Source organism: Rhinatrema bivittatum, chromosome 2 (assembly GCF_901001135.1).
Source record: "Rhinatrema bivittatum chromosome 2, aRhiBiv1.1, whole genome shotgun sequence".
NCBI classification, from domain to species: Eukaryota; Metazoa; Chordata; class Amphibia; order Gymnophiona; family Rhinatrematidae; genus Rhinatrema; species Rhinatrema bivittatum.
In genome coordinates, this window is record NC_042616.1 from 697,516,353 (window position 1) to 697,539,431 (window position 23,079).

Consider the following 23,079-nt stretch of genomic DNA (forward strand, 5'->3'; position numbering starts at 1 on the left):
GGATGTTTCTGGGCATCGGGTGGCGCAATGTAGCCCAGGGTGGCAAGACGAGGCAAAGCCTCCTCCGGAGTTGTGCAATGATGTGTAGTTCCTTCAATAGTAAAGGACAGGCCAAAAGGGTGTAGCCATCGGTACCGGACTGTTTTGGAACGAAGAAAAGTGGTCACAGCACGAAACGTAAATCTGCTATGCATCGTTGCCTGAGAGAGGTCAGGGAAAATTGCAATTTTATGAGTGTTCCAATCCCATTCATTTTTATCGCCCGCAAGTAGCGCTAGTTTCTCCTTCACTTTGTAGGATGTAAAACAAACAATAATATCCCGGGGGCGATTGGGTTGCGGCGCCCGCAGAGCTCTATGAGCGCGCTCAAATTGAATATCGAGAGGAGCGGGCTCAGCAGTCACGCCCGATTCCCCGAGCAGAGAGAGGCAGAATTCACGGATCAGTGCATGGCAGTCCTCGGGTCCCGTCGCCTCAGGGAACCCTCGAAAGCGTAAGTTACTTCTACGGGCCCGATTCTCGAGGTCGGCAAGTTTGGTGGTGAGCTGTGCATTTTCCGCTCGTAGTGTGTCACATGCGCCCGTGTTCGCTGAAATTTGTGCGGCCTGACCTTCCACCCTAACATCAATATCTCCCACGCGGTGGCCCAGGGCCGAAAGATCCTCTTTTACCTCTTCAACGCGGGTCTGCAATTCCTGCCGGTAAGCTTTTAAATCCGCTCGGATCCCCGCAAACCACTCACGAAATTCGGCCCGGGTCGGGTGATCTGGGTCCGGTGCCTCGGGGGCATCCAGAGCTGGGAGCGAGGGCCCTCCCAATTCGGCTCGGGGATCGACGCCATCTTGGTTTCCTGCTTCCTCCTCAGGAGTGCCGCCCAGATCCTTCATGCCCTCTTTTTGATAGGAAAATCGCTGCAGATCCAAATTTCTTTTTTTGCAGGACATCACAGGGCGTAGCGGAGCACACTCGGGGCAAAAAAGGAGCCGGATGGTCAATCAGGGCCCAGATTGCCGTGGATAAAGCGGAGGGGCGAGAGGAGCTCCAAAATCAAGCGGCCATCCCGTGGCGTGACGTCACGCTCCCCCCAATTGGTCTTTTTCTGTGGAAGAAGATAGATGTGTTTTTTCTCTTGAAAACGTATCACTTCGGTTGTGAGATTTTTCTCCAGCTTTTTTTTTTTTTCTTGTTTTCGATACTTCAGCCACTTTTAGGGAAAGGCCTGAGATCCCTTTTTCAAACTATTAACAAGTAGGGGAAGCATGCAGAGGCATGGCTTTGGGAATGCATTCCAACACAGATTTGTAGAAGAGATGCATGTGAATGGAGGTGTGATGGTGGGGGGGCGGGGGGGGGAAGGTTTGTTTTGGGGGTATGTTTGGTGGGTGGAATGGAGGCTGTGAGTGTATGAGGTGCAGTATGGGTGGGTGGGGTTGGGAGGGATTTAATAAAGGGCTTACTGTACCACAAGCCTCCTAGAAACATGCTTGCACGTTCATGGGATTTCAGTGTAGTTGTCACTCATTTGATAACCCCTTTTAAGCCCATGAATACATACCTCAAGTATTTACTCTGGAAAGTGGTATTTCTTGTTTCAATTGCCTCTTCTAGAAGAGTCAGTGAATGTCAAGCACTGGTGATTTACTTGTCTTACACAAAATTCTGCCATAGCATAGTCGTTGCATATGCATCCTAAGTTACTTCTGAAAGTTGTCTATGATTTGCACATTAATAAGTCTATTATACTACCATCCATCATCAGACATCAGACTCATGGGGCTGAATTGGCACTACATACCTTGGACTGTCTTACATCGACAGAGCTAAAGATTTTGAAAGTCCACCCAGCTTTTGTCTCATTTGACCCTTACAGACCTGAACTAGCAGTCATAAATCTTACAGTTGCAAGTTGGATTTCAGACTTTTTGCTATACTAAAGCAGGCCTTTGTCTAGTAGGCCATGTAAAAATGCACAATGTAAGAGCAATGGCAGCACCTATAGCTCATCTTGTCTCTACTTCTGTTGAAGAAACATGTAAAGCTGCTACTCAGTGAGTATGTTTATCTTCAGTGCATATGTTTATTTTTCACTACTGCCTGGATACTTACTCTTGCCACAATAATACATTTAACTTGTCAATAATAAAATCGTAAAATAACTAACACAAAATGTTCATGTGTTTTGCAATGGTTTCGTTCATTTTTAAGTGACATAAGGCAATGCGTTTAAATTGGGGAGCCATACTCATTGTGACTTATTGTAACCTTAGGAGTGCCACAAGCTTCAGTCTATAATTTGCTCTTTTTAATCTTTAACTGTTTCCTTTATGAAAATGACTTGGGATTTAGGCCTGACATATTTCATCTATGCAGATGATATGCATTACATTTTCCCTGTGGTGCATCTGGTTGTTTTCCGGAAATGCTATTTCAGTCATGTATGTTAGAGATAAGACAGTGGCTAGCTAGAAATGCCTTATGTAGGACTCGAGCAGTGATCCCAAGGCCTGGAGGCACAAACTTAATCTGATATCAACCTTTTCAAAATCACATTAAACTTTATTTGCAATTTCAACAAACAAACATTAGTAGACTGTCTTAACCTTCGAACAGTGTACTCCCGTTATTCATGGTCTTGCACTGCTTTTCTCAGTACTCATAGCTTCTTTATAGCTTCAGTGTTTGGACAGCATTATTCTACAGGAGCTGCCTTCCTCCTGGAGACCTGGGCCTGGTCTGACTATCCCCACATGGATCATAGTTCTTATTCCTCCCCTGCTGGGCCCCACCCACAGAGCGCTCTCTCTCTCTCTCTCAAGGGGAATTAAGCTTCTAGCTTGGTCCTGCACAAGTTTAAGGTAAAAAATAGGGGCACTCTGTCACCTTAGTCTTCAGTCTTGCAAAAACTAAATTGTTGTGGATGGGTAAAAACTCCCTTTCTTACAACATACCCCCAATAACAGTGGAAGGGATTGTGTTGCCCATACTGACTAAAGTGAGGAGTTTGGGATTACTATTGGATTCACAGTTAACTTTACATTCTCATGTATGACGTGTGGCGCAGCTAGATTTTTATAAGTTTAAAATGATAAAGCTGCTTACATTTATTGTGCCACCTGATATAGTATGTTCAGGATAGTTCTTCAAGTTTTGATTTTGGAGCAGCTTGATTATTGTAACTCTTTATATGTGGGTCTTTCTGATTAAGCTATTATGTCCTCCAGTTGGTTCAACACGCCACAGCACAAACGAATATGGGCTTACATAAAAGTGATCACATACAGCCACATGTAGTGTTGAAGGAGCTACACTTTCCTGCCAAATACTATTTGTGCAGGTTTGTCTTAGGGAGAATGTAGATAAGAGACTTCAAGACAATCAGTAGCTTGGGAGTCCCCATGTGTGCTTCATTCATCCTGCTTTTCCATGGATAAACAAAGTTGCTTACATATAAACTAGTATTTTTCATGGGCAGCAGGATAAATATGTCACACATACCCTACCATCTCTTCTTTAATTGCTCTTATATATGACTAAGAGTCTTGCAATGAACAATTGTGTGATGTTGGCTTTTCATGAGCAGAAAGGCCTTCTAGTTCTTTCTAGGTCTAGCTAGTAAAATGTTTTATTCTTGGTGCTATTGGGTGATATCAGCTGTATCTGTGATTTATCCTGTTGTCCAGGGAGAAGATCTGTTACATTTAAGCAACGTTGCTTAATGCATTGGACTGTCTATTTCTTTTCTCTTGTCCATGGTTGCTGAAGCAATTTAGTATTATTGGGTTGATGCAGAGTTACAATGCCTTCCCATCATATGTAGAAATAAGGATCAATAATCAAGTCATAAGTGGTATGTGATGAAGGAAGCATAACTATCAAACGAAATCACAGATGCATTGCGTTAGTCCAATAAAAAGCATCATCTGAAACCTTTCTGACTTTTATTTCCACATATTCGAATGAACTAACATGATATTCACAAAACTTTGCATTCATTCATTGACATTGACATTCCAGACCTTTCTAAATTTTCTGAATGAGGATAAAGGCAAAATAGCAAGATAGAAAATGACAGTTGATAAAGACCAAAATGGTCAGTCAAGTATGCCCAGTAGTGATTCATAGGGGTGTGATTTGGTGTTTGTTTTTTTTTTGTTGTTTTCATTTCGGGTCATTATCTGTTTGATTTTGTTTTTAAAATGGTTCGGGGTTTATTTTGGGTTTCCCTAATTTTGGAGTTAGAGCACATTATCTGAAAATGTTATAGATATGTTAAAAAGTGTCAATTGAGGGAGCAGCTAGAGGTATGGTTCTGCATTCCCATTGGTTGTCTCCTTAGTTATTTGTTTGTGTTTCCAATATTGCAAGGTGTTGGCTGTTTTGAGTATGGCCAGTGCCTGTAATGTAATAATAGCATCAAATTCTTGTCAGCAAAAGCTTGTAATACAAATGCATATTTTGAATTTGCCTGTCCCTTTGTATGTTAGGAAAAGTGTGGTAAATTTTGAATGGAAGTATTGAGGCTTCTACCCTTAGCAGAATTTAAAACCAGGGAATCCTGCCTTGATAAAATATCCCACTTCCACTTCTATTTCCCTACCCTTTCTGCCTTGAGACAAAAAGTTTACTTTCAGAGGTGTGTTCGAATCTACCACAGAAATTTTTTATTAACCATTAATTCTTGCAGCACATCATGCATAAATAAACCAGTCAGTTTTTTGTAAAAATATTTTCTTTATTTCAGATAAAGAAAGGCATGAATAAATATCTCTAAATGACTAAGAAACACTTTTATGTTCAAATCTTAACTTTACCAGAGTATATCCTACAATCAATGTAAGAGCCATTAAAAAAGTAATTGAAATTATTAATATCAGATAAATGTCTATTAATGTCATCTTTTTAGAAATTAATACATTTCTAATACATCTGCCAATGTAGAAACAATAGCAATTTAAAGGTTCTCATATACTTGAATAAAAGATTATATTTACCAATTATCTGAAGCACCCCGCTTGTGTCTCTCTCAATCACGTGCGAAGAAAGTCTAAGTAGCACCTCCCCTTCCCTTCTAACTGCTCTCAGTTTTATACACTTAAGACCCTTTGATCCAGGGTCGCTGTTACACTTCCATCAACACATCTATATTTTAGCCTTTGAAGAAGACCTTGACTATGGTTCAATCAATTTTTCATATCAGAACAGTAAAATATAGGATTTATTCTTATTCTGTTTATAGCTTCGCCCATTTTTGATTTTTAATTGGATTTCTTTTGTAGTTCTAAGAGAAAATCTTTTTCACTCCCTTCTGTCACAAGATTCACGCTTAATTGGCTGGCCATCTGTTTTTAGGGTGGTCAATCATGCCACCTGCGTTAGGATGCTCAATGTCATAAAATGCAGGTGCTTTCTTACTTGAGATAAGAGAAAGTGGTAAACAACTGTACTCTCAAAGTCTGAAAGTGGGACAAAGGTGAAATCTTGAGGTCTTAAGTAGGGGAAAGGTGAAAGCTATGTGCTGGAGCTTTTTCAGCACAGCCATGACTGATGTCATGGCTTTTAAAAGTAAAGGCTTATGGGTATTAAATGCTAACATGTTTCTTTATGGCTAATTGATTACTGACTTCACTAAATATAAGTAATTATCAATAAAGCACAAAATATTAAGATATTTTCTGACAAAAGGGCCCTGATATTTTGGGATTTGCATACTTTTAATTCCTCTGGTGTGTGTCTGTGTGTTGTGTGGGGGGTGACTGATAAGAAGGGAAGTGGCTGGAGTGACAGGTGAAAGGAGAGACTGGTTGGTGTGGTAACTGGTGAAAGAGAGGCATTCTAGTGTGTCACCCCATACAGTCATCCCAGTCAGCCCCCCACATACAAGACTACCTCTGTTTCCCAGCTGTCACCCAGTACAGTCACCCTAGTACCCTAGTGACCCCCCCCCCACACCGTCACCAGTCACCCCCTCACACACACCTTTCACCAGTCACTACCCCAACTAGTCTCTCTTGTATCTGTCACCCTATACTACCACCCCAGTCACTTCCCCTTTCACCAGTCATCTCCCCCACATGCACCAGGCTGCCTTTCTCACCAGTCACCACCCCAACCAGTCTTTCTCCCACCTGCCACCCCATACAGTCAACCCAGTTACTCCCCCTCTCACCAGTAACCCCCTCACACACACCTCTTTCACCAGTCACCATCCCAACCAGTCTTTCTCGTATCTGTCACCCTATATAGTCACACCAGTCACTTCCCCTCTCACCAGTCAAACCCCCCCCCCCCCACACACACACACACACACACACCAGGCTGCCTCTGTCTCCAGTCACCACCCCAACCAGTTTCTCTCTCACCTGTCAACCCAGTCAGCCCCCCCCCCCCCACATACACACACCAGGCTGCCTTTCTCTCTCACCAGTTACCACTCCAAACAGTCTCTTTCCCACCTGTTACTCCATATAGTCACCCCAATCACACCCCCTCTCACCAGTCACATCCCACACACCAGGCTGCCTCTCGTCAGTCATCACTCACCACTTCAACCAGTCTCTCTTACTGTCACCCCAGTCACTCACCCTCTCACCAATTCGGTGTTCAATAAAGAGGACCCTGGAGAAGGACTGTCCTGCTTCACAAGAGTGGGAGCAGAGAGGAGGCTAGAAACTACAGGCCGGTTAGCCTCACCTCGGTGGTGGGAAAGGTAATGGAGTCGCTGCTGAAAGAAAGAATAGTGAACTATCTACAGTCGGAAGAATTGCTGGACCAGAGGCAGTATGGATTCACCAGGGGAAGGTCCTGTCAGACAAATCTGATTGGCTTTTTTGATTGGGTGACTAGGGAATTAGATAGAGGAAGAGCGCTCGATGTCATCTACTTGGATTTCAGCAAAGCTTTTGATTCGGTCCCGCACAGGAGGCTTGTGAATAAAATGAGAAGCTTAGTAGTGGGTGCCAAGATGATGGCCTGGATTGCAAACTGTTGACGGACAGAAGACAGTGTGTGACGGTAAATGGAACTTACTCTGAAGAGAGAGTGGTGTTAAGCGGAGTGTCACAAGGATCGGTGTTGGGACCGGTCCTGCTCAATCCTTTGTGAGCGACATTGCGGATGGGATAGAAGGTAAGGTTTGTCTTTTTGCGGCTGATACTAAGATCTGCAACAGAGTGGACACGCCAGAAGGAGTGGAGAGAATGAGAAGTGACTTAAGGAAGCTGGAAGAGTGGTCAAAGATATGGCAGTTGAGATTCAATGCAAGAAGTGCAGAGTCATGCATATGGGGAATGGAAATCCGAAAGAATTGTATTTGATGGGAGATGAAGGATTGATGTGCATGGAGCAGGAGAGAGACCTCGGGGTGATAGTGTCTAACGATCTGAAGGCGGAGAAACAATGTGACAAGGCGATAGCTAAAGCCAGAAGAATGCTGGACTGCATAGAGAGAGAGGAATATCTAGTAAGAGAAAGGAAGTGATGATCCCATTGTACAGGTCCTTGGTGAGGCCTCACCTGGAGTACTGTGTTCAGTTCTGGAGACCGTATCTCCAAAGGGGCAGAGACAGGATGGAAGCGGTCCAGAGAAGGGCGACCAAAAAGGTGGATGGTCTTCATAAAATGACTTACGAGGAGAGATTAAAGAACCTAAATATGTACACCCTGGAGGAGAGGAGGAGCAGAGACGATATGATACAGACTTTCAGATACTTGAAAGGTTTTAATGATTCATGGTCAACAAAAAAACCTTTTACAATGGAAACAAATCAGTAGAACTAGGGGTCACAATTTGAAGCTCCAGGGAGGAAGACTCAGAACCAATGTCAGGAAGTATTTCTTCACGGAGAGGGTGGTGGATGCCTGGAATGCCCTTTCAGAGGAAGTGGTGAAGACTAAAACTGTGAAAGATTTCAAAGCTGCGTGGGATAAACACTGTGGATCCATAAAGGCTAGAGGATGGGAATGAAGAGTAGAGCCATGGTGGTGGCTTGCTGGAATGTTAACTACTACTGGTGATTACTATCCTTACTCAAAAAAATCCCTTGCACGGTTAATGCAACCCCAACATTGCTCTCTGCTTCAACAGCAAAGGGAAATGTAGAAAAGAGGATTTGCACTCAGATAACAACCAAAAAGGACTGAACTTCACAATTTGGGTGAACAAATAAACGTGGTGGTAGCTTGCTTATTACAACAGTTACTACCCTAAACCAATTAAGCCTGATACATCACTTTGAAAGCATATACAGCATTGCTATCTGTGTAGGGGGAAGTGAGGAAAACAAGATTTACATTCACACATCATCCAACAAGGCATCGATCTGTGCAATCTGGGTAAACAAGCATCGGGATAATGTGCTTGATGCGGCAGTTACAACCCTTAACCATAAGCCTTATGCTCACATTTGATGCAACTCCAACATTACTCTCTGCATCAATGATAGGGGATGGCAGGAAATTTGAATCAAACAGTTTGGAAGACCGGACGGACTTTGTGTCCGGACGGTCGGATTAATGTGGGCCCAGGCCATTCGCGAAGTGGGACGCGGGGGTGAAAGGTGGGGGGTGGAGGAAGTGGGGGAGGGGGGGGAGGGGCAGAACGTGAGTTGGTGCGCGTTGACGTAGGGGCGAGAGGGAGCGCGGGACGACGGGAAGGGGGGGGATGGAGGGAGGAGGGGGGAATGAGTGTGCGCGCGTAGAGGGACGCGTGGTGGTCTGGAATTGGGCCGGGGAGCCGGAGGGCATCGCGGCAGTCAGGGATTGGTTGGGGAATTTTGAATTGAGGGTTAGTTCGGGGCTGAGGTGCGGGGGGGTCATTGGTGTGCGAGCGAGCCGGGCGGGTAGGCACGTCGTTTGACCCTCCCTGTTGTTAGTCATTGTGTTGGTGTGGGGGAGGTCGGGGTTGACGGTTGTCGCAGCTGGGGGGGGGGGTACTGCGGTTGGCCCGAGCCTGAGCAGCTATTTTATTGGTTATGTTAAATGGATTTTGGCAACAAGCAAGCGATGATTGGCAACTGGGGGCTGTTGTTGGGGGTTCGGCTCCTTGCCGGAAGGTGGCGGGAGCTGATTGGCCAGACCCCTTGCAGGTTGGCGGCGGGGGTCCACCCAGGTTGGCTCCTTGCAGGAGAGTGGCGGGAGTCATATCCTGGTGTGTGAGGGGCCATTCGAGCAAGCAGAGAAGGTTGGTCAAGCTATCCTGCCAGAAGGTGGCGGATAGTTGGTGGGGGGGGGGGGGGGGGGGTTTGCAATGCTAAAATTCATGTTATTGTTAATTGTGTTATAAGGCTTGGGTCACGTGTTGATTAAAGCTGCGGCCTTGTTTTTACCCAAAATAATGTCTCTGAGAATTATTTATTTGTATAAGAATGGGTGTGAGCGAATGAGGTACTGGATGCCCATATTAACCAACAAGAGCCCTGAAGTTGGTGGTTGGTGAAACTAGTATGGGAAAATAAGTGTGGAAGCTTGCTGGGCAGTCTAGATGGGCCGATTGGTCTTTTTCTGCCGTCATTTCTAAGTTTCTATGTTACCCCCATACCCACAAGGGGAATTAAAAGCATGCATATCCCAAAATGCCAGGGCCCTTTTCCTAAAATACAAAGGGACTGGCAAATTCAAAATATGCATTTGCATTACATTCTTTTGCTGACTAGAACTTGATGCTATTCTTACATCACTTGTTTGTTTTCACTTGTTACCAAGTACTGGCCATCCCCCGACAACTACCACCTTGCAACCTTGGCAACACAAACAATTAACTAAGGAGACAGCCAGTGGGATTGCAAAACATGCTTCTAGCTAACAAACTGCTTCCCCAATTGGCACTTTTTAACAGATCAGTAACATTTTCAATTAGTGAGCGCCAAGTCCTGTAAGTGCGCACTAACACGAAATACCAATTTTTACAAAATGTTATCATTTTTTTCTTTTGTTTTGTGGCGTTTCCAAAACAAGATGAAATAAACAATTTTGTTGCTATTGTCTATTTCATTTAAAACGAATGCACATCTCTAGTGTTTCAGTCCACCCAAATCATATTCTTTTTTAGTAGCATTAGAGTTGAAAAAAATTAAACTTCAACATTGCAACTATGTTTGCATAACAAGCACATACAGTGAGTAGAAATAAATCCTTGTCTCTCATTATTTGAATGGTATTTTTTTTGAGATCATGGATTGTTTATTGCAAAATCCCTTATATGCAGTAGGCACCGTATGGAAATGATTAAGAAACCCTTTTCCCAAATGATCATACAGATATATGATGATGATTAGAACTTCCAAGTAATACACATAGAAGTCACACACAGAATTTTATAGAAATGTAACATTCCTAAAATATAATGTGCTTATTTTAGGAAGACTGATGTTTTGAAAAAAACAGCAGAAGAAATTTCTTCACAAACCGGAAATAAGGTAACTTTTTGTCAACATGCAGTATTTTAAGTCTTTTTAGTTCATCTTAGATGATAGATTTGCCAGTTAGCTAATGCTGGAGAATAATTTGAAATATTCTATATCCATATCTTAAAGCAGGGGTTCTGAGCTGCTTTCAGCGTAATCAAAATACACAAATTAACCTGATTTGTGAATCAAATGTATGCAAATATGTCTGAATAGTCATTGTGGACATATTGAAAACCAGATCTGTTTGTGGTCCCCAAAGACCAGAGTTGAGAACCCCTATCTAAGGACTGAGAATATGGCATTTGCTGTATGCCTAAACAACTAGAAATCCAAGTGGAGTTACAGAGCATTAATTTTAAGGTTATGAAGCTAATTTCTAGGTATCAGTTTGCATTGCATCTTTTTGTGTAGTCAGTACAATCTTTTACACAGAAATTATGTAAGAGTCATGCGACCCATCGTATTCATACTTCAACCTATATAGAAACTGTGTGCATGATTCTGCCTTTTTTTTAATATGGTTATTTATGCTGCTGTTGCATAGACATTGCAGATTGACACTTTTTAATCCTTTAAATACTCACAATTTTTCCATTATTTAACACACAATTTCTCAAAATCACACTCGTGCTCACTGAAAACTCTTACCACTATTTTAATTTATTTCAATTTTTTATTGCACAATTATATTACTAAAAACTCTATTTCCATAGTCAGGAAGAACATTTTTGGCCATAGATTATTGTACTTATCTCAAATGCGACAACCGCTTAGATTGCTGTTACTTCAGAAAGGGCAAACCTCATACAGCACTGAACCAAGTTCTATTTTTGTTTTTCTCTTAGTACTTAATGTGCTTCTACTCTACTGCCATCACTGGTGTAAAAAAGGAAAAGCCTCTTTTATTCTAGTTCTTCACAAAAGAGATTAACCTTAACCTTTCCATCTTTTAATTATTCTTTCCACTAAATTTGTTTCATTTAATTTTTCTGATGCATTCAAACTTGCCAAACTGATAACACAATCACATATTATTTAATCCCTAGCTGTGCAGTCCATTGCAGTTCTATTCATGACCGCTGCAAGATGTTAGAAAATGGACTGTGCTCATGTGCATTTTTCAACATTGTTTTCAACATATGTCCTGAAAACAGCTTGAAGGAGAACAAAACATGGCCATGTCAGCATAGTTGAGATGAGTACAATAATCTGTTGCACTTAGTGAAGTATAACGAATAAAACAAATTTTTTCCTGTGTATGGAAATAGTGTTTGGTAATAAAATTTTCTAATAAAAAATAGAAATTCATATAATTCAAATAATGGTAAGAGTTTTGAAGAGAGCACTGATGTGTTTTTGAGAAACTTTTTAATCCTTGCCATTTGTTTTATATTTGTCTTTTTTTTTTTTGTCTCTAACATATAGGTTCATGCACTCCAATGTGATGTGAGAGACCCAGTGTCTGTTAAGAAGGTTGTAGCTGAATTAATGCAAGTTGCTGGGCTTCCTAATGTAAGTATGTTAATACTGAGATGTGACATCTGAAGAAAGGCCTGTGAGGTCTCATGCTTATGTATTGCAATTTTTTTTTATTGGTACTTTAAAATGTACCCCTAACTACAAAAATAAGTTTTCTCTAGGACCTATTTGGCTACTAGAACTAGGGATGTGAATCGGAACCGGAATCGGTTCCGATTCCAGTTCCTATTCACATCGTGAATTTTCCTTCGTGCGGTCCGATCGGGTATTTTTTTATCGGCTGCGCCTGAGCCGATAAAAACAAAACCCACCCCGACCCTTTAAAACTGTTCCCTTAGCTTCCCCCACCCTCCCGTGGCCCCCCCCCAAAACATTTTAAAATTACCTGATGGTCCAGTGGGGGTCCCGGGAGCGATCTCCCGCTCTCGGGCTGTCAGCTGCCACTAATAAAAATGGCGCCGATGGCCCTTTGCCCTTACAATATGACAGGGTATCTGTGCCATTGGCCGGCCCCTGTCACATGGTAGGAGCACTGGACTACCTCCAAGTCCTCGGTCTCATGGCATCCACCCTAGAAGTGGTGCCATGGGCAAGAGCTCACGTGCGACCCTTACAACAAACCCTACTGTCACAATGGAATCCAATGTCCGAGAACTATTCTGTTTGCCTCCAGCTCCCAGAGGAAGTTCGGACCCAGCTACAATGGTGGCTACAAGAAGACCATCTGAACAAGAGAGTAAGGCTATCCCCACTGACCTGAATCCTACTCACAAGGGTGGGGAGCCCACTGCCAGGAGCTGACCGCCCAGGGGCAATGGGACAAGGAAGAGTCGGGATGGAACATCAACCGGCTGGAAGCCTGGACAGTCAGACTAGCCTGCCTACGGTTCAGTCACAGACTTCGGGGCAAATCGATCAGAGTCATGTCGGACAACGCCACAACAGTTGCCTTCATCAACCGCCAGGGAGTAACCAGAAGCCAACAAATGTCCCTGGAAATAGACCCCCTAATGGCGTGGGCAGAAGCGAACCTACAAGAGATCTCAGCCGCCTACATCACGGGAAAAGACAACGTCACTGCGGATTACCTCAGCAGAGAAAGTCTAGACCCAGGGGAATGGAGGCTATCTGCCACAGCCTTCCAGTTGATAGTAAACCACTGGGAACACCAGCCATGGACCTCCTGGCAACCCGGTCCAACGCCCAAGTTCCCAACTTATTCAGTCGCAGTCGGGAACCACAATCCCAAGGGATCGATGCCCTCGTCCAGGACTGGCCACAGAAAATCCTGCTATACGCCTTCCTACTGTGGCCGCTACTGGGTGGGATCATCCACAAGATAGAACACCACAGGGGACCAGTACTTCTAGTGGCCCCGGACTGGCTAAGAAGGCCGTGGTATGCAGACATGCGAAGACTACTGACAGGGAACCCTCTCCCTCTACCTCCACACAGGGATCTGCTCCAGCAAGGCCCGATCCTCCACAAAGACCCAACTCGATTCTCTCTTACAGTCTAGCCATTGAGAGGACATGCCTGAAGAAGAGCAGATACTCGGGGGCGGTGATTGACACTCTGCTCCGAGCACTCAAGTTTTCCACATCCCTAATCTATATACGAATATGGAGAATATTCGAAGCCTGGTGTGAAGACCGCGACATCCTTCTGCGGACAATCAAAATTCCCACGATTCTGGAATTCCTGCAGAATGGCTTACAGAAGGGGTTGTCTCTCAACTCCATTAAGGTGCAGGTGGCCGTGTTGGCCTGCTACAGACCCAAGGTGGAGGGCAGCAGCCTAGCCTCTCATCCGGACGTCTTCCGCTTCTGAAAGGGGTCAAACAGATCCGACCACCCCTAAATTGGCCGTTACCTTTATGGAATCTCAATCTAGCCCTAGACTTCCTAGCGGGAGCCTCCTTCAGACCTACCCGCGGTCTCTCCCTCCGACTACTAACATTGAATGAAGACTGCATTCCTAGTGGCAGTCTGTTCGGTCTGTCGCTTCTCCGAGTTTCAAGCACTGTCCTGCCGAGAACCGTTCCTCAGGTTCACACCGGGATCCATACTACGACGCATGGTCCCCCTCCTTCCTCCCAAAAGTGGTTTCTCACTTCCATCTAAACCAAACCATCTCGCTACCATTGCCAGATGAGCATAAGGACTCTGAAGAATCTCGCTGCCTTCGCCACCTTAACGTCGGTAGACTCCTAGTCCGATACCTGGAAAGATCGGAATCCGTACGAAAGACGGATCACCTATTGGTCCTTCACAGCGGGAAGAAACAAGGGGAAACGACCTCACTGGCAACCATAGCCCGCTGGATCAAAGAAGTTATCAAGGCAGCCTATGTAGAGGCAGGCAAGCCTCCACCTCTACAAGTTAAGGCCCATTCCACTTGATCCCAGGCAGTGTCCTGGGCAGAAACCAAAATGCTGTCACCACCGAGATCTGTCGGGCGGCGACATGGTCCTCCATTCACACCTTCTCTAGGTTCTACCGCTTGGATGTTCAGGTTCAGGAGGACACAGCATTCACAAGGGCAGTACTAAGTGGGCCATGGGCAGCCTCCCATCTGGTTCGGGAGTAGCTTTTATACATCCCATTGGTCCTGAGTCCATCTGCTACACGCTAGGAAATGGAGAAATTACTTACCTGATAATTTTGTTTTCCTTAGTGTAGACAGATGAACTCAGTATCCCGCCCACGGCTGCCAGCAAACACAGAAACCTCTGGTGACAATCCCCGAGAGCAAGACAAACACGAGTAAGCCAAGCTTCCCTCTAATTAGGACACCCATACCTACCGGGTGTCGGAGTTTCTCGGTTGAGTGCACTGGTGGTCCCCAGCTATAACCAGTTCAAGTTAATCGCGTTAACCAGTTCAAGTTATTCAAGTTAACCACAGTTAACCAAGTTAATCAAGTTATTCAGTCATATATATATATATATATATATATATATATATATATATATATATATATATACACACAGATGGACTCAGGACCAATAGGTATGGTGTGCTCCTAATAGCCCCCCTTCGAAAAGCAATTGTGGATATATATATATATATATATATATATATATATATATATATATATATATATATATATATATATATATATATATATATATATACACACTAAGGAAAACTAAATTATCAGGTAAGTAATTTCTCCATTACCACATGCCCACGAGTTGAGGAGCTCATTGTGCTGGACGCGGAGACCCACGCCAGCACCAGAGGAGACTTCATTGAGTCCCGACTAGAGACAAGCCCCGACTCAGAAAACAGGGCTGTTGTTTCAACAGAGTGCTGAACGATGGGACCGTTTCCGGCTCAGCAGAGCAACCAACACTGACCGCAGCTGTTCAAACATTGCCTCCTATCACGGTCACCTAGGAAGATTCGAACGGCACGGGAACATCGAGAGCTGGGCTGGAGGAAGGGGCTCTGGGGGTAAGTTCTGATGGAATGGACCTGCAAATAACCCAAGAATCCTCTCCAGAGTTTAAACCCCTGGTGATCCCAGATCGCCCTGAGGTCGTCACTGTGGCTGCCCTATGGGACTTAGTGGCGGGAATAGCAAGTGCTATGAATAACTTAAATACAAAATTTGAGTGTTTGGCTTTACAAAACACTCAATCCTCAAATGTTTTACAAACAAAAATTGAATCTATTACTACTAAAGTATTGGCTCTCGAAGAAAGAAAATGTAAATTTTAAAGCTGCATTGGTGAAAGATCGAGAGGCTCTTGCCAGGAGAGTGGAATCATTAGAAAATGCTTCTAGACATTTGAATATAAGAATCTTGAATTTTCCTAGAATTTTAGGAGAGATTCCTTATGTTACCTTAAAAAGGTTTTTACAGGAAGGATTTGAAGATGGAAACTCTTACCAGCTATCAATAAGTGTTATTTTTTGCCCAAAGCAACAACTACACCAAATAGATTAAATCTACAAGAAAATCTGATGGAAATTTTGGAGAATTCCACTCTAGAAGTATTGGATAGAAATAACTCTATTGGTTTCGTTAATATCAATGTTTAATGTGCAAAATATAATGAAAAATGTTCTGAAATTTTCCAACCTCCTTCATGAACGAAAATGTAAAAATTTTTCCAGACCTCTCCTCAACCACATAACTTAGGTGTAGAGGTTTTTTAGCCCTACGCCAACAAATAATTTCCTTGGGGTATAATTTCAAATTAAAGTTTCCTTGTAAGTGTGTACTGAGGAGGGGGGAGGAAGTTTATATATTTTTCACTTTGGAACAATTAAAAACTTTTCTGGCATCGAAAACTCCCACCACTTCCTCTCCCATAGATATTTAAATGGAATAATGTAACTGGTAGTTGCGTCAATGCCTTTTTCTCTAAAATAGTAACTGTATAATATCTCTCTAAAATTTACCGGATCATCCGTATATACTATATTGATTTTTTTTGTTAAATGGAGAATGTATTTCCTGATATGAGTTTATTTCTTTAAAGAAATTAGAATTGTAATAGCTCTTCATGTGTTTCTGATTTACAAAATTTAGTTTTTGTAATTTGAAAAATGATAGATAAATAATAAAAAAAAAAAAAAAAAAATAGGAACCACTTAATTTGGTTAATGTGCTAGAAACTGAATCTATGCCTCTAGTAAAATCTGTATAAGAAAAGCTGGAAATGGGGTAGGTGGGTGAGAGTTAGGGTGGCAGCAAACTAATTAGTACAGATTAGTTTTTCCAAGACTCCCTCAAGTGCTCTGGTATAATCTTTTGTCACCATAAGTATACATCACTTTGGAGATTTTATTATAAAATTAGAAAGTGATTAATAAATAAAGTATGAGAGAAAGTGATTAATAAATAAGTATGAGAGAAAAAATGTATAAGTATGAGAGAAAAAATGTGTGAAGCTTGCTGGGCAGACTGGATGGGCCGTTTGGTCTTCTTCTGCCGTCATTTCTGTTTCTATGTCATTTCTATGTTTCTAGGCTACATATCCAGAGATATCTGAAAACTGAATTTGTGTCAAAATTAAGGCAACCCTTTTAAAGACAAATACTTTTTTTTCTTTCTTATTTGAAAGACAGTAGCTAGGTCCAAGTTGAATTTTCAGTGACAACAGAGGCTTATGCCAATAACAGTGGCCCCAGTTTTGCTTAAAACTGCTAAAATCTAAAGCTGGTCCTAACCACACAAGTACTCACACTCAAGACCTAACTGCTGGACAGGCATTCACAGTCCACACTGAAGCATACACACCACTAAGCTTATTGAACACTACAAAGGGCAACCAAAGTACAAATGAAACGGGCATCATAGGATATCTTTATGGATTATATTTGATAATTGCTAGATATTCATATTTGATTATTTTAGTGTACACCACTTTGTTATACAATGGCTTGCAAAAGTATTCAATCCCTTAAAAAGTCAGCAGATTTGTGTGGATTACAAATGACAGATTGTTCCAGATAGTATGTTTATTGCAAACCAGTATGCTCTTAAAGGTATTTGGATGCTGTGGAAACAGGCAGGCAGGGTTCCCAGGGATATAAGGATGTGGAAGATAGTGTCAGTAATAATATTTCTAGATTTCTGCAAATTTAGCAACCTTGCCACATCCCCAGCAACCTTGCGCCCTGCCTCCCTCCCTTTCCAATTAGCTGTCTGCCTAGGAAAATAGGAGGTGGAGAAGGTGTATAGATGGCATGGTGGTGTGTGTATGTGTGTGTGTATACGCACTCTTTCACTCATATCTCCCTCTACTTCCTGCCCATTTCTCATCCCTTTGCTTCACCCTTTATCTCTTTTCTCCTCCTCTCACTTCCCTCTCTTGCAATATGCCAGATTCATGGAATGAGCAAAACAATTCCCACTGAAGATCCTAATCCAGGGAGAGGAACTTGGACTTGGTATTTGGTTATAATAATGAGGATTTCTGTGCTTCCAAAGGCTGCATTCTTTGGGAATGGTGTTCATGCTCCCTTCTCCACAACATCAAAGAGATGGCAGCATGGTTGAAAGCTCTGGGAACCACCATCCTTTCTGACTCTTCCTGGTAACCACGTAGAGCCCACAGCTTGGTTTCTGCCAGGGCCTTCCTCCACCATGGCCTGCACCGCCCTCCACAGCAGCCAAAACATCCTTATAGCCGTGCTGCAGTTTCTCTCCCTGTCTTCAGCACAAGTGACTCCACCTGTACAAGCAGCACTAGTGGCAGCAATTCATAATAGCCAATCGGTGATGGCTTTGTACCATCATACCCTGCCCCTGCCACTCTGACTTGCTGCTACTTCAAGTATCTGAACTGGTGGTAAAGGAGGTATGTACTTCATCACTGCTACTGCAGTCCAGGTAAAGATCCTTCTGTCATCACTGCTGCAGGCTAAATCAAGTTCACTCTGCTGTTGCTGCCAGAGGCTGGAGGAAATTCAGTCTAGTGCTGTATCTGGCTCTTGATATGTAGTTTGGGGACACCTGGTCTATATGATGCTAATTTTCAGTTCCCTGTACGTACCAGGATCAGTCCAGACGGTGGGTTATGTCCCCCGTCCAGCAGATGGAGTCAGAACAAAGCTTCGGAAGGTGCTGTCTCATAAACCAGTGCACCCTCTGTGAGTCCTCAGTATCTTTCTGACTGCAGCAGATAGGAGTAGGGGAACCTTGGCTTCCCCTGGTTTGAAGAAAGATTTATTCTTTCTCCTTTCTCTTCTGTTCTTTTGATTGGATGGATCAAGTTATTTAAAAAAAAAAAAAAAAAAAAGAGCAACATATTATTTTCTCTCAACTTGCAGACAGTTCTGTCTTTCCCTTGGTCTGGTCTCTTTCTTCCCTTCTTCACTGTCGGATAAGTTCTTGTGATTTTATTCCCTTCTTTCAGATTTCTTCAAACCGGCTTTCCTGGGGGTGAACGTTGAAGGTTTCAACCTCTCTCCCCCTGCCGTGGCTCGACCCACGGCCCCTAGACGCGCATTCCTTGGGGCTGCTGACCGCAGAGAGGTAACATTCCTCTGCCGGCACGCTTGTGAATCGGGGTCGGTGTTTAGAAGCGGAGGTGTTTTCCCGCTGCCCGCGGCACTTTCTGGCCTTCCTCACGGCTTCCCTCCCCCCTCCTCTTCTTGCTCTCATGCCGAGAGCGCTTTGATGCTCAGCATGTGGGGAGCCGGGATCGAGGCTCTCCCGCGAGGGGATATGTACGAGGTGCCTCCCTGGTGGGGAGGGCACCTCACAGCCGGCGGGTTGTCCTCCTTCACGCGATCAAGCGCGCCTTCACAAACAGGGACCAGCTCTGATGCCGCTTCGCGTGGGAACGGCCGCCATTTTGGTCCCAGAGCCAGCCATGCCGTTGCCCGAGGGGGAAGAGCTGGAGGATTTTTCGGACATACAACCACCGGTTCTAACTCCGGTTCAGCCTGGGACTCCTTCTGTCTTTCCCCCCCCCCCCCCCCCCCCGGCCCTCTGCCGTTTACCACAGACTTTGTCCTACTTATGAACAATGCTTATCTAGCAAGAATGACCCAGCCTCCGGATCCCTCAACAGGACCCCCGCCTCCCAAAGTTCCCAGGGCAGCTGATACTCCGGACGGAGTCCTCCAGGAAGCCCAGGACCCAGTGGGGGGGAGGGCACCAGGAGCCCCTCAAGGGAACTCCCGGGTGCGTCTCGCACTTCCCCCTGTGGGGGGGGGGAGGGTTTGACCCAGCCCCAGGCACTGGACTAGATGATCCCCTGCTTGGCCTGGATGACCTACTGCTCACTGCACAGATGGAAGGGGACAACCCGAGGGTGCTATGGATCTTAAAGAGGAATGAGTTGGACCTCTCATTCCACATATCCTTCAAGAGTTAGACATCAAGGTTCCCCAGGATCCACCGGGACCCTCTACCTCGGGAAAGAAGGGGGACCCAGTGTTGGCGGGCCTTCGCCCTCCGTCATGGGCCTTCCCTACCCATCCTACCTTCCTGCAACTGTTAGTTAGAGAATGGGATGCGCCCGAAGCCTCACTGAAGGTCAGCAGGGCAATGGATAAACTATACCCTCTTCCTGAGGAATTCTTAGATCTTCTTAAGGTTCCGAAGGTCAACTCCGTGGAATAGTCGTACGCTGTCACAAAGCGAATGACTATTCCGGTCACGGGAGGCACGGCCCTGCGGGATCTGCAGGACAGGAAGCTGGAAGTCTACCTCAAAAGGGTATTTGAGGTTTCCGCACTGGGTGTCCGAGCGGCCATCTGTAGCTTGCTCTCGCAAAGAGCGGGGCTTCGCTTGGTACAACTACTTACCTCAGGAGCTACCGCCAGAGGAAGCAAATCAGGCAGACCTTCTAGAGATGGTTATAGCCTATGGAGTGGATGCTCTGTACGACCTACTACGAGTTCTGGCAAGGTCAATGGTCTCAGTAGTCTCAGCGCGACATCTTCTCTGCCTCCGCAACTGGTCGGCAGACTCCACATCCAAGTCACAGTTAGGATCTCTTCATTTCAAGGGCAAATTTCTCTTCGGGGATGATTTGGACCAGATCATCAAGTCACTCGATGAGAATGCGGTACATCGCCTGCCTGAGGACCGACCGCGATCCTCTAGATCATTTAATCCTTCTAGAAGTCAGTTTCGCACACAGCGCCATTCCCGCACCACCAGACAGATGATGCCTCGGATGCCCTCTTCCAGATCTCAGTCATGGACTCGTTACTTTCGAGGCTGCAGACCAACTTAGGGACGGGGTGGCCCAAGGGGCTCCCTCCAAGTCCTCTCAATGATGCCAGACCCACTCCTCGAACCCCAGGATTGGGGGGCGAATCTCTCTTTTCTATGAGGAGTGGGTCCGGATCACCTCTGATCAGTGGATTCTAGACATCCTAAAGCGCGGTTACGCATTGGATTTTGTTCGACCCCCAAGAGACAGGTTTCTCTTCTCTCCCTGCGGACCACTTTACAAGCAGCTCATTGTAGGGCAGACTCGCGATAGACTCCTAGCTCTTGGGGCCATCATTCCAGTACCTCCTGAAGAGGTGGGCCTCAGGACACTATTCAGTCTACTTTGTGGTTCCCAAGAGGGAGGGATCCTTCCGTCCGATCTTGGATCTCAAGGTGGTCAATAAGTCCCTCAAGGTCCTTCACTTTCGGATGGAGACTTTACGCTCTGTGATCACGGCAGTTCATCGGGGGGAATTTCTTGCTTCACTGGACCTGACGGAGGCTTATCTTCACATCCCCATCCTCAAAGTGCACCAGCATTTTCTCCGCTTCAAGATCCTGGGTCAGCATTTTCAATTCCAAGCCCTCCCGTTTGGTCTGGCGACTGCCACCGAAAATTCACGAAGGTAATGGTGGTTGTGGCGGAAACTCTTTGACACGAAGGGATTCTAGTTCACCCATATCTGGACGATTGGCTCATCCCAGCAAAGACACTGACACAGGGTCATACAGCGGTCACCTGGTTGGTGCAGCTTCTTCAAACCCTTGGTTGGGTTGTCAACTTCGCCAAGAGCAGTCTTATTCCGTCACAGTCTTTGGATTTCCTGGGTGCACGCTTCGACACAGCCAGGGGCAAGGTCTTCCTGTGACTGGATCGAGCCCAGTCACTCCGGGAGCAGGTTCATCGCTTCTCTTGTCTCCCCTCTCCCACAGCCTGGGATTACCTACAGGTCCTGGGATCCATGACATCCACTATCGATCTAGTACCTTGGGTGTTTGCACATATGAGCCCGTTACAGAAAGAGTTACTCTCTCGCTGGAAACTGGTGTCGCAGGAGTACCAGCTCGTCCTCCCACTCCCGCAGCTCATCAGAGACAGCCTGCTTTGGTGGATAGACCCGCTCCACTTGGCACAGGGCATACCCCTGGAAATTCCAGACTGGATGGTGGTCACCATGGATGCCAGCCTAGTCAGCTGGGGGGCAGTGTGCCAGACGAGTTCAGCACAGGGACTGTGGACACAGTCTCAAGCAGCATGGCCAATCAAACCGCCTGGAAACGAGAGCAGTACATCTGACACTGGAACGTTTTCTTCCTCTCGTGTGGCATCGGGTGGTCAGGATCCTCTCGGACAATGCGACCACAGTAGCGTACATCGACTGACAGGGGGGCACGAGGAGTCTACATGTCTTGTTGGAAATGGACCGCTTGATGTCGTGGGCAGAGATTCATCTCTCTCACCTTGCAGCCTCCCATATTGCAGGCGTGGACAACATTCAGGCGGACTTCCTGAGTCGACAACGTTTGGATCCTGGGGAGTGGGAACTCTCCGAGGAGGCGATGCAGCTTCTCATTCATCGTTGGAGGACCCCTCACATAGATCTCATAGCCACTTTTCCCAACAGCAAAGCACCACGATTCTTCAGTCGCAGAAGGGAACACGGCGCAGAAGGCGTGGACATGCTGGTCCTTGGCCACATCATATCCTACTCTTAAGTGTTTCCCCCCGTGGCCACTAGTGGGCAAGGTTCTCCAGAGAATAGAGGTCCACCAGGGTCCGGTGATCCTGGTGGCATCAGAATGGCCACGCCGTCCTTGGTTCACGGACTTGATCAACCTCGCGGTGGACGGCCCTCTATGCCTGGGCCACCTGCCGTGCCTACTGCACCAAGGTCCAGTATTTTCGACCAGGCAGAACGCTTCTGTCTTGCGGCCTGGCTTTTGAAAGGCGGCGACTCAGACGCCGGGGATACCCGGAGGCTGTAGTCACGACCCTCCTAAAGGCTAGGAAAACATCAACCTCCATCGCTTATGTACGAGTCTGGAAGGTTTTCGAATCCTGGTGCACCTCTCAGTCCGCACGGCCAAGATCGGCTTCCGTGCCTCAGATCCTTGCGTTCCTTCAGGACGGTTTGGAGAAGGGCCTCGCTTACAACTCCTTGAGGGTCCAAGTCTCTGCTCTCGGATCCCTGGACCACCTGCAGGAACATCTTCCACTTTCCTCTCACCCTGACATCGTCCGGTGCCTCAAAGGGGTGAAACATTTGAGGCCCCCGGTACAGAACCCTTATCCCTCCTGGAACTTCATCTTAGTTCTCAGGATCTAGGGCGGACCTCCCTTTCGAACCTCTGCCCTCCTCCACTCTCAAAGACCTCACTCTCAAGACTGTCTTTCTGGTGGCCATTTGTTCTGCCCGCAGGGTATCCGAGCTACAAGCGCTGTCATGCAGGGAGCCTTACCTCTGTTTTACTGACTCTGGGGTCTCCTTGCACACAGTTCCCTCGTTCC

At 45.5% G+C, this 23,079-nt stretch overlaps 1 protein-coding gene across 1 annotated transcript in view; it reads left to right on the forward strand.

Moving 5' to 3' along the window:
- DECR1 (2,4-dienoyl-CoA reductase 1) overlaps nucleotides 1-23,079 on the forward strand; it is an 81,358-nt gene that overhangs the window by 21,448 nt on the left and 36,831 nt on the right. The window contains exons 3-4 of the mRNA XM_029591630.1: nucleotides 10,355-10,412; nucleotides 11,829-11,915. Coding sequence (XP_029447490.1) covers nucleotides 10,355-10,412; nucleotides 11,829-11,915 — 145 coding nt within the window. The remainder of the gene's footprint in view (nucleotides 1-10,354; nucleotides 10,413-11,828; nucleotides 11,916-23,079) is intronic.